At 43.6% G+C, this 12,731-nt stretch overlaps 1 protein-coding gene across 5 annotated transcripts in view; it reads left to right on the forward strand.

Annotated features, from left to right (window-relative positions):
• Nucleotides 1-5,609, forward strand: part of APPL2 (adaptor protein, phosphotyrosine interacting with PH domain and leucine zipper 2) — a 59,208-nt gene extending 53,599 nt beyond the window's left edge. For all 5 annotated transcript variants that reach the window (XM_056574493.1, XM_056574495.1, XM_056574496.1 and 2 more), the window contains one exon: nucleotides 4,515-5,609. In XM_056574493.1, coding sequence (XP_056430468.1) covers nucleotides 4,515-4,649 — 135 coding nt within the window. In that variant the 3' untranslated portion in view covers nucleotides 4,650-5,609. The remainder of the gene's footprint in view (nucleotides 1-4,514) is intronic.
• The last annotated feature ends 7,122 nt before the right edge of the window (nucleotides 5,610-12,731 follow it).

Consider the following 12,731-nt stretch of genomic DNA (forward strand, 5'->3'; position numbering starts at 1 on the left):
TCAACTGCTTATTTTCTACAGCTTCTTTTCTGCTACTGGTAATTCAATGATAAAAAAAGGCAGCAGAAAAATTCACTCGTGTGAACGAGCCCTAAGGGTGCGTTCACACAGATTTTACTGCCCATTGAAGTCACTGGCCAGCAGAATTTTCAGCAGCAAATCTAAAGGGTACATTCACACATGTACATTCACAAATCTGCTGCAGATTTTGCTGCCTAGTCACTTAAGTGGGCAGTAAAATCTGCTGAAGCAGATCTGCAGAAGAAAATAAGCACATTTGAACACACCTTTAGGGCTCATTCACATGAGTGGATTTTTATGCTGATTTTCCACAGCTGATCTGCTGACTCAAATCTGCAGCAGAAAATACGTACGTGTGAACACAGCTTATGGGCTCGTTCACACGGGTGGATCTACAGCGTATTTTATTCTGCGCATCCGCCAATGATGGACCCCTATAGTGTGTCTCAGATGTTCCTGCTAGGAGCGGCAATCTGCCGCTAAGAGCAGACACACTGAATTGCGTGAGTTGCCGCATGCATGCACAGTATACTCGCACACGTGGCTGCTCTCGGCCTAGCTCAGGGGCAGGGGGAGCGGCCGCAATGTGTGCGAGTATACTGCGCATGCACGTGGCGACTCGCAGCAGTGTGTCTGCTCGTAGCGGCACATCTAAGATAAAACTGTAGGGTTCCATTGTCGGCAGATCCGCAACGTAAAATACGCTGTGGATCTGCCTGTGTGAACGAGCCCTATGGGTCTATTCACACGTACAGTATCCTGAAACTGCAGATTAGAAGCTGTGCTCAGTCATTTAGTTTACATTAAGATCTGCAGCAGAAAATCCTGCACATCAAGTCTGCGTAGGATACTGTACGTATAATCGTACCATAAGGGTCTATTCACACGTACGGTATCCTGCGCAGATTTGATGCGCAGGATTTTATGCTGCAGATTTCAATGTAAACTAAATGACTAAATACAACTTCAAATTCTGCGCAGAAAATCTGTGCAGGATACTTTACATGTGAATAGACCCTAAGGGTATGTTCACATGGGCAGATTAACTGCAGAATTTCCACAGCATATTTGCCGCAGAAAATCTGCAGTAGATTTTGCTACCATTTGAATTCAATGAGTCAGCAGAAAATCCGCTATAGAGGCAGATTTGCAGATTTTCCTTTTGGATTTATTGAAGTCAATGGTATCAAAATCTGCTGTGGATTTTCCACATCAAATCCGCTGCGGGAATTCTGCAGGTAATACGCTCATGTGAACGTACCCTAAGTAGTAGAACAGTCCCCATGGCAGTTTTTTTCCTAACAGGTTGCCTCCAGCTGTTGCAAAACTACAATTCCCAGCTTGCCTGGACAGCCTTTGGATGTCCGGGCATGCTGGGAGTTGTAGTATTGCAACAACTGGAGACACACTGTTTAGAATACTCTGCCCTATGGGGACCAAACAAAAATTTGTAAAATGTAAAATAATGTTTAAAGCCCCCCCCACCCCCAATAAAAGGTTAAATCGACCCTCTTTTTCCCCATTTCTATATAAAATAATGTCACCAAAGATAAACAAACATATTTGGAATCGCTGCATGCGTAAATGTCCTAATGATTAAAGGAAAACTGTCCGCTTTCTCCCCCCGCACTAACCAGTGGTACTGGCTGGTAGTGCGGGGATGCTGATCAGTTTGAGCCTTACTGTGCCCAGATCCGCCACGCCGTTCTGCCGTCATCTTCTATTTTCGCTATATGCAAATGAGGTGCTAACTGGCACTGTCACGTCAGCGTTTCTGGCCGCAGCGCCGCCCAGCTTATCAATATTCCTCCCCTCCCTCCGCCTCTCCCTCTTCTCCCTACTCTGTAATGAAGAGGCAGGGGAGGAATATTGATGAGCTAAGTGGTGCTGCGGCCAGAAACGCTGACATCACAGTGCCAGCTAGCCCGGTTGGTGCAAGTTAGCACCTCATTTGCATATAGTGAAAATAGAAGATTACGGCAGAAACAGTGGTGGATCCGGGCATGGTAAGGCTCAAACTGATCAGCATCCCCTGCACTACCAGCCAGGAGAAAGCTGACAGTTTTCCTTTAAAATATAACTTTAACGAAAACGAAGGCTTATTTAGGTGATGCACCACCAACCACCAGTGTGTTTTCTTCACTAGATTTGACGTTTTTTCAATAAAAAAAAAAAAACAAGTTTGGATCATTGAACTCTGTTGTTCTTCTTTTAAAACAAAAGATGGTAATTAGTTATGGCAACTGTATGAGTTGTTTTTTCTAAACTTAAACCTCAGTATTCTAATAACATTTTTGTGCTGGCACTTTGAGGGGAAAAAAGTTAGCGTGCATAACGGTTTGGGCACTCTGGCTCAAAAAGGTTCGCCATCACCTCATTAGACAAAGTTAAGTATCTGGCTGTAATCGGTAAAAATAATCTTAGTGATACATTTTTATCTGCTGATAAAAAGCTACTGGTAAAATCATTAGTTTTATTTTTTTCTGAATTGGGTATAGTATGAATAGTGAAACTAGTTTAACCCCTTAAGGACGCAGGACGTAAATGTACGTCCTGGTGAGGTGGTACTTAACGCACCAGGACGTACATTTACGTCCTATGCATAACCGCGGGCATCGGAGCGATGCCCGTGTCATGCGCGGCTGATCCCGGCTGCTGATCGCAGCCAGGGACCCGCCGGCAATGGCCGACGCCCGCGATCTCGCGGGCGTCCGCCATTAACCCCTCAGGTGCCGGGATCAATACAGATCCCGGCATCTGCGGCAGTTCGCGATTTAAATGAACGATCGGATCGCCCGCAGCGCTGCTGCGGGGATCCGATCATTCATAACGCTGCACGGAGGTCCCCTCACCTTCCTCCGTGCGGCTCCCGGCGTCTCCTGCTCTGGTCTGTGATCGAGCAGACCAGAGCAGGAGATGACCGATAATACTGATCTGTTCTATGTCCTATACATAGAACAGATCAGTATTAGCAATCATGGTATTGCTATGAATAGTCCCCTATGGGGACTATTCAAGTGTAAAAAAAAATGTAAAAGTAAAAGTTAAAAAAAAGTGAAAAATCCCCTCCCCCAATAAAAAAGTAAAACGTCCGTTTTTTCCTATTTTACCCCCAAAAAGCGTAAAAAACTTTTTTTATAGACATATTTGGTATCGCCGCGTGCGTAAATGTCCGAACTATTAAAATAAAATGTTAATGATCCCGTACGGTGAACGGCGTGAAAAAAAAATTAAAAAAGTCCAAAATTCCTACTTTTTTAATACATTTTATTTAAAAAAAAATTATAAAAAATGTATTAAAAGTTTTTTATATGCAAATGTGGTATAAAAAAAAAGTACAGATCATGGCGCAAAAAATGAGCCCCCATACCGCCACTTATACGGAAAAATAAAAAAGTTAGAGGTCATCAAAATAAAGGGATTATAAACGTACTAATTTGGTTAAAAAGTTTGTGATTTTTTTTAAGCGCAACAATAATATAAAAGTATATAATAATGGGTATCATTTTAATCGTATTGACCCTCAGAATAAAGAACACACGTAATTTTTACCATAAATTGTACGGCGTGAAAACAAAACCTTCCAAAATTAGCAAAATTGCGTTTTTCGTTTTAATTTCCCCACAAAAATAGTGTTTTTTGGTTGCGCCATACATTTTATGATATAATGAGTGATGTCATTACAAAGGACAACTGGTCGCGCAAAAAACAAGCCCTCATACTAGTCTGTGGATGAAAATATAAAAGAGTTATGATTTTTAGAAGGCGAGGAGGAAAAAATGAAAACGTAAAAATTTAATTGTCTGAGTCCAAAATGGGCTGAGTCCTTAAGGGGTTAAAGGGGTATTCCAGGCAAAAACTTTCTTATATATATCAACTGGCTCCAGAAAGTTAAACAGATTTGTAAATGACTTCTATTAAAAAATCTTAATCCTCCCAATAGTTATTAGCTTCTGAAGTTTTCTGTCTAACTGCTCTATGATGATGTCACGTCCCGGGAGCTGTGCATGATGGGAAAATATCCCCATAGGAACTGCACAGCTCCCGGGACGTGAGTCATCATTGAGCAGTTAGACAGAAAACAACAACTCAACTTCAGAAGCTAATAACTATTGGAAGGATTAAGATTTTTTAATAGAAGTAATTTACAAATCTGTTTAACTTTCCGGAGCCAGTTGATATATAAAAAAAAGTTTTTGCCTGGAATACCCCTTTAAAAAGTAGCCGCCAATCTCCATTATGACTCTTATGATTTCCTATGTCTTCAGGGTTATATTGAATAATAATGCCCTGATGTATGCATCATACAGTAAAGATATGAGGAATATCTGGTTCATTCAGATGTACTTCTTATATACAATTCCCCACATTGCATGTACCCCACCCAAACTGGAGTCACTGATGTGTGTGAGCACAACTGTAGGACTGCATTAGGCTGTGGCTGCCTTGAGAATTTGTCGTTATAATAAATGGCGTAACATTTTGGTTTGCAGGATCCAGATGCACTGGCCCAACTCATGTCTTCAGTTCCGCTATCAAATGACGGCAAGTTTGTCCTTCTCAATGTCCAGTCAGAGGATGATCACGATAGTGTGACGTGCACGGACGGCCTGGAGTCTGAAGCATAACAGAACTGACCTTTTTGATTCCATTTGCAAGTACTTTAAATTCAATGCCTGATCGGTGAAATGTTGAGGTGGTTGTTTTCATACATTCTAATGATGAGCTTTTAAGATTAATGGGAAATTGTTCTAGAAATGTCTGTTGTCTACAAAATGTTACTCCAGTTCTATTGTGATGATCCAGTACAAGATCATAATGCATAGATCAGTGCTTTGTGAGATGTGACAGCCTTGACCGAAATCATTGTATTCTGCATAGTGTTTTCTATCATTACAGCAATCTCTGGTTCAGCAACATCAGGCTTTGTGCATACTGCTTCTGAGCCCTATGTTTGGATTATACATTGGGAATACCTCCTGGCACATTCCGTCAAACATGTACAGAGAACTCTATTCACACGTTGGCCTTTATCATGCCAGTATATGACTGCATACCTTTATTTTACCTCCAGCAAGCTGGGATTTCCTATCCAGAGGGCAACTGCAAATAAATGTATTGTGCATGCTGTACATCTTTATACAGTTGGTAGATGTATGGTTATAGATATCTTACTGACATATACCCCTGACAATAGACTCCGACACACTGACCTGCAATTTCAATAGAAAATAAATGTTATGGTTCTTGGATTGGACTACTCCTTGCCCTGAGAGTGCACCACCATTCTTTTGAATCCTAAGGGGAAATTCACACTTGTTTGGGTAGGCTGTGCCAGTCATTTCTTTTTGAATACAGCCTGCACTGACTGCACTAAACCCCCTAAGGCAATGTTTTCCATCCAGGGTCCTTCCAAATGTTGCAAAACTACAACTCCCAGCATGCCTGGACAGCCGTTGGCTGTCCAGGCATTCTGGGAGTTGTAGTTTTGCTACACCTGGAGGCACCCTGGTTCGGAAACACTGTCTGAAAGGGGTACTCCACTGGAAAACTTTTTTTTAAATCAAATGGGACCAGAAAGTTAAACACATTTGTAAAGGACTCCTGTTAAAAATCTTAAAGGAGTACTCCGGCGCGCACTTTTTTCCTTTTATCCCGTCCGGGCTGCAAAATAAAAGAAAGCACACTTTCTCTTACCTGCCAACGGGCCCCCGGAGCTCCGGTACAGGTGTTCGGTCCCCTGGGCTGTATTCTTCTTACTTCCTGTTAGCCCGGCACGTCACAGGGAGCTTCAGCCTATCACCGGCCGAGACGTGACATCGCTGCGGCCGGTAATAGGCTGAAGCTCCGTGTGACGTGCCGGGCTAACAGGAAGTAAGAAGAATACAGCCCGGGGACCGAACACCTGTAACGGAGTGTACCGGAGCTCCGGGGGCTCGTTGGCAGGTAAGATAAAGTGTGTTTTCTTTTATTTTGCAGCCCGGACGGGATAAAAGGAAAAAAGTGCGCGCCGGAGTACTCCTTTAATTCTTCCTGTACTTATCAGCTGCTGTATGATCCACAGGAAGTTCTTTTCTTTTTGAATTTCCATTCTGTCTGACCACAGTGCTCTCTGCCGACACCTGTGTCCATTTTAGGAAATGTCCAGAGTAGGAGCAAATTCCCATAGAATTTGGACAGTTCCTGATATGGACAGAGGTGTCACTGTGGTCAGACAGAAAGGAAATTCAAAAAGAAAAGCACTTCCTGTGGCTCATACAGCAGTTGATAAGTACGGGAAGGATTAAGATTTTTTAATAGAAGTAATTTACAAATCTGTTTAACTTTCTGGCACCAGTTGATTAAAAAAAATGTTTTCTAGTGGAGTACCCCATCAGGATTTATCATTTTTGCCATTTAGCCCCCCCCCCTCCCTCGCCTTCTAATAGCCAGAATGCTTTCAATTTTCCACCTACAGACTCATATGGTTCTATTCACACGGCAGAATTTTCGCTTGCGGATTCCGCACTCCCATTCACACTTCTGAATTTCCACTTTCTGCAGTGTGAATAGACCCTACGAGGGCTTGTGTTTTTTACACCACCAATTGTACTTTGTAATGACATCCCTCATTTTACCACAAAATGTACCGTAAAAAAACCCTCATCATTTTGCAAATTTTGTTTCTACGCAGTGCACTTTTTGGTAAAAATTGAATGTGCTCTTTATTGAATGTGCTCTTTATTCAGTAGGTCCATACAATTACGATACCCAGTTTACATAGGATTTTTTTTATGTTACTACATTTAAAAAATGTGTATGTCGTCTTCTGATCCCTGTAACACTTTTATTTTTTCATATACTGGGATGTATGAGAGCTAATTTTTTTGCACCACAATCTGTTGTTTTAATCCGTACTACAATTCTGGCATTTGGTATTTTTGCATTTATGCCATGGACAGTACAGTTTCATTAACATATTTTAATAATTAAACAATTTATGCATGTGGCAATATTACATATATTTATGTTTATTTTTGTTTACGTTATAATTGGGAAAAGTGAAGTGATTTAAACTTCTATTAGGGAAGGGGCTTATTCACATTTATTTTTACATTTTATTCACTATTTTTTATTCCCCAAAGGAGACCTATCATTTGCAAACACTGAACAATGCTGGACCAGAGTTATTGGCGATCCATTAGTGCAGGCTGCTGAGGCTGCCTGCACAGTTAAAATGCTGATTAAACAGGACAGAGGGAGGTAGGGACCCTTCGCCCATCCTTTCAGCTGATCGGCACCCTGCAGTTTTGCCGAGGTGGTCCCGATCAGCTCCCTGAGCTAGCCGGGAATGCTTTTTAACCGGTTTAGACAAAAGGGTTAGTGCTGGACATCATCTTGATTAGAGATGTCCAGCATTAGCCATGGGCCTGGCCACTTATAGCATCCAGGATCCTCCGGTTGTTAAGCGCACTTCACACAATGGGAGCATGACTAGGGCGTACATTTATGCCCGATGTCCTGAATGGGTTAAAGGCTAAGGACACTTTTGAAGAAATATTTTTTTATTCTTACATACTTACTATGGAGTAAAAAAAAAGTTATTCCCTGTAGGTCTTAATTAACAATTATGCTCGCTCTTGCTACTGCAAACACTATTCTTTTTCTATACTTAACAGTCCACATGACTCTCCCTTGCAAACTACCTTTACTGTACTCCCTTCTCTTTCCTCAGCTTGTGTGAGCTGTCTTCCTAGCTTTTTCTCCCCCTTTTTCCTCCATTACCATATTCCGGACGGTGGGAAATAAGAAAAAGATTGCAATCCCTACTTTAAAGATTAAACTGATCTTTAAAAACCCAAACATTACTATGCACTCATACGTGAGATCAAATATGTATTCTAAAAAAAAAGTTTGTTTCATCATACACCACTGTGACTGTAGTAGCCCTTTACCCATTATATAAAGACTGGCTCAGTTTCCACCATATGAAAACTTTACTCACAAGGTAAGCAAATATCTAGCAGTATATGTCAGTCATTTGCCTCTCTGCACTAATGTAAAAGCTCATTTTCATCTGCATCAAAGCAAATGTCTTGAGATCTGGACTTTTCCTTCACAGTATGCAAACACATATGTCAAACCCTGGGCTTTAGTAAGTTAGAAAGGTATAAGTTACAGTCACAGTAGGATCAAGAGACTGATAGGATGTGAACAAATTTTATCTGAGTATAATGAATTGGTGATATCTGCAATCACATGATGGGAGGATAATAAAGACTAAAGCTATGTTCACACACAGTATTTTGGGCCATTTTTTGAGCAGAAAACAGTTGGGAAAAAAAAGGACCAAAAGAATAAAAATGGCTTCAAAAACTGAGTGAGAACATGGTCTAAATGTATTTGACTGGAATGGAAGAATACAATAAAAAGAATTGCGACTTCTGGTTCCAGCGCCATGCTGTGAGGACACATGGAACACCAGCTCTGCCGCAGCTACCCTGTTATTGTACCCTGCTACCTGCCCACCCCCCAAGGGCCACCGCAAACACTCCCAGGGCTCTGGACAGACCCCCAAGTGAAAGGCCGGCTCCAACTGCATGGCAGACTCCCGGGCCTCCAGCCATGCTCCCTCCCCTACCTTTTCTGACCGTGAGTGCTTAGATGGAGGCGATGATCAGAACCTATTCTGCCTGGACTATGATAGATTGGCAGCTGCTGTGGCAAGCAGAATCGCCCCGAGTGTTCAGGCTGCTCTCACCACCACTTTGCAGTCCACATTACAGCAGCTGCAAGTGGACGTGCAGAAACAGGGCCAGACAGTGGCAGAACATGGCGGCAGACTCCAGACCCTGGAGGAGGCCTCAGGTGCAGTTAACCCCGCATGGCGGCTCTGGATGCTAACAACAAGCGTCTCTGGGGTAAAGTGGAGGATCTCGAGAACAGATCCCGCAGAAACAACTTGCGGGTCGTTGGAGTCCCTCAATCGATCCTGACACGAGACCTCTACAGGCTGTGCGGACAGATTGTACCTCAACTACTGGGCCTCCCCCACCGCTCCCGGGTTGAACGAGCCCATCGCCTAGGTCGGGACCTCCGTCCCACGCCAGAACCTGAAACACCGCCTGCCCTTATGACCCGCACTAGACAGAGGCAAGTTATTGTAAAATACCTAGACTTTAAGGATAAAGTTGCTCTACTACAGGCTTTCCGCCAAAAGAGAGATGGCCTTATGTTTGAAGGAGGATGCTTGCTTATTTTTGGGGACTTTTTGGCCGAAGTGTCTCGCCACTGCACTCTGTTTTCCCCAATCTGCACTACCTTGCATAGGAAACAGATACATTTTGCCATGGTGTATCCTGCTGTCCTTAGGGTCTACCTTCCTAATGGTTCTATGTCCATGATCACATCACCGGAGGAGGCAAATGAGAAGCTGGCGCAATATTATTCCACGAAGCTTCACTCTCCCTGCACGGTTCCTGATGAGGTGACTCGTTCCCCTTTGCGGAGCACCACCCAGCCACAGTCATCTACCCCGGGACTTGGAGATATGCACCTGTCCACCTGGATTATGGCCTCTCCAAAGGAACAGCGGCACTGCTCCGTTTTGCCACCGGATGATTGATGGTCTTCAGAGACACTTTCCTGCTGATCGGTTTCTCCTGCTCCTCTCCGGTTCCTGAGGCTCCGCAGCTGGCGCCTAGCCCATTGCCTTCTAGGGCCTTGAAGATGCTCTCCAGTGACACTGAGAGGACTTGAGTTCTTTGCGAGACTTTCATGCACAGTTCCATGTTCTGAGGTGTGATAGTTAGGGGTAATGTTTACCTGGGGGGAATGAGCAGTATAGCCATCCTTTACTAGCCTGAAATAGCGATTTCTTGACAGGGGGATAGTGGGGGGCGGGGAAGGATAGGAGGGCCTAGGTGGGGAATGTTAACAAATGCAAAATTAGGAAAAAAAAAAGTTATTTGCCCTCTCGTTTCATTGGTATTAAACTGTGCACTGTTTTCCTCCTGTCCTTTTTGTGCTCTTTGGGGACCCTGGTACACTGGTATCTGTTGCAGAGGGGAACTGGCAACTGTTTATTTTAAAGGTCTTTCCCAGATGAATGACCAAAGTTATTGGGTTATCCTGCCTTTTGCAGTGGTGGTGGGGGATTATTGTTATGCCTCTGTATTTTCATTTTAGATAGGGGTAGCTGGAAGAGGGACTGCTTCCTTTATATATGATGGAGTTATTGTTCTTTTTCCATGTATGGGTTCTCACAGTACTGGGAAGTGAAGTTTGAAGGAGATATTCTCCCTCCTGGGGGTCTTTATTTTGTAGGGAGATCCCTGGGGATTCAGTATGGGGAAGGGTTTGTTTTGCGTTAAGAGGGTGTGTAAGGGATGTTTACTGTGTTTCTTTATTTGATCTGCTCGCTTTGGTCATGTGCTTTTCTCTCCTACTACTGGTCATCTTATTTTTCCCACCTGACGTACGTTAAATATGCAAATTATCTTGTGGAATGTAAAGGGTCTTAGCTCACCTCACAAAGGTAATATGATTCTTCGCCACCTGAAACGGTTCTCCCCAGATGTAGTGATGCTACAGGAAACGCATCTTTATGCTACAGATTATGTTAGAATGAGGAAGTGGCTCTTCCAGGTGGGTAAGCAGTGTGTGGGGGAAGTGGTCTCAGTAGAAAATGATGATGAGGGGAGGTGGTGCGAATTTGTGGTGAAACTTGCGTCCGATACGCTTATTCTCTTCTCTGCTTATGGTCCAAAGGGTGATAACGCTTCTTTTTTTGACTCCTTGGCTGTTCAGGTCCAGAACTCTGTGGCTTCCTCCGTGATAATTGGTGGAGATTTAAATGCAGTGATGTGCTCCGATGAAGATTGAAGACCTAACAGACTTTGCTCTACTCTACCTAGAAGGCGTGATCTTCGGCTGGCACATTGTCCCACGCAGGTCTGTCTGGTGGATTTGAGGAGACTCTTGCACCCTGATTCCAGAGAGTATTCGCATTATTCCCACTCTCAGGACTCATGGTCCAGGATAGACTACTTCTTTACTTCTCCCCCTTTATCGAGATATATTTCTCATCACTGAATTGAAGATCTTGTGATATCCGATCACGCCCCTGTAGTCTTATAGCTTACGGACATGGTCCCCAAGGGTTCTGACTATATATGGAGGTTCCCAATGGGGCTGGATAGAGAGGAGAAGTTCAAGGATCTACTCAGAGGGTGGTGGATGGAGTATGCCTCTACCAATTCTGACCATGTTTAGAACCCCTCTTTATATTGGGATGCAGCCATGGCGGTACATAGGGGGCAAATTATGGCTTATGTCACCTCTTTCAAACGGAAAATAATGAAATGTTTGTCTGAAAAAGGAGATCAATTGAGGAAGGCATATTCCCTCTTTCTATCTAATCCTTCTGAGACCTCAACGGCTGGATACAAACAGGCAAGGATCAATTATGAGGCCTGGCTGGAGAGGAGGTAGAATTTACATAAATCACATTTTGATGCCTTACTGTTTTGTTATGGTAATAAATCTGGAAAGCTGTTGGTTAGGTTCTCAAAGGGGTCCTTTCCCCCTATCCATATAGCTATAATGAAAGATATCTCCAGAGTGGGTCATTCTCATAAGATAGTTGAGATCCTGCGTGACTACTTTTCCTCTCTGTACTCTTCCTCCACCCCTAATGTTCCCTCCTCTATTGATTGGTTCTGCATCTGCAGTTGACCTACCTATTTTATCAGATGATTACCATTGTGGCCTTAATGCAGACAACTGAGGAACTGACTGGGGCTATCAAGAATCTCTCCTCGGGGAAGGCGACAGGGCCTGACGGCTTCTCTGGTCATTTTTACAAACTATTACTACATGACGTTGTCCCTACTCTACTGACATTGCATAGTTTCTTTCTCTCAGGAGCGTCTATCTTGTCAATGATGAACACAGCTTATATCCATTTTCTCCATAAACCGGACAAAGACCATTCTATTCCGGATGGCTTCCGCCCGATCTCGCTGATCAATGCTGATCTGAAGCTAATTTCCAAAATCATGGCTGACCGTTTGGCCCAGCTCCTTCCCCGTTGGATATCTCCCGCTCAGGTTGGCTTTTTCAAGGGACGGTCTGCTGTTACTAATGTCCGCACTGTCCTTGATGATATTCACATGCACCCGGACCTGCAACCTTCACCCGCTGTCCTTTCCATTGATGCTGGAAAAGCATTCGACAGTGTGCGATGGCAGTGGCTCTGGGCTGTCTTACCAAAAATGGGCTTTTCTGGTGCTTTTCTATCCTAACTCCGGACTCTTTACTCCAACCTATTAGCTAGAATTTCTCTGCCGGGGTTCCTGTCGGCTCCCTTCTCTCCTCAGAGGGGCAGCCGACAGGGGTGCCCACTGTCCCCCCTACTGTTTAACCTGGCCATAGAACCCCTGTCTCATTTTCTTCAATCTAACCTAGCTGTGTAGGGTACAAAGGTGGGTTCCACAGAGCTCAAGTCTGTACTGTTTGCAGATGATCTATTACTCTTCTTATCCAATCCCTTGGCTGACTTGGACAGGGTTTTTTTTTTTTTTTTCTTATTGCAGGATTTTGGTGGGTCGCCTGGTTTTAAAGTTGTGTCCAAAAATAATCCTCCTATGGATAACATCTTACACCCATTTTCCTTTCCCCTAGCATTTGCCGTTCATTATACTCGACATCCGAGTCGATAACCAATGCTG

Source organism: Hyla sarda, chromosome 4, assembly GCF_029499605.1.
Source record: "Hyla sarda isolate aHylSar1 chromosome 4, aHylSar1.hap1, whole genome shotgun sequence".
Taxonomy (NCBI): domain Eukaryota; kingdom Metazoa; phylum Chordata; class Amphibia; order Anura; family Hylidae; genus Hyla; species Hyla sarda.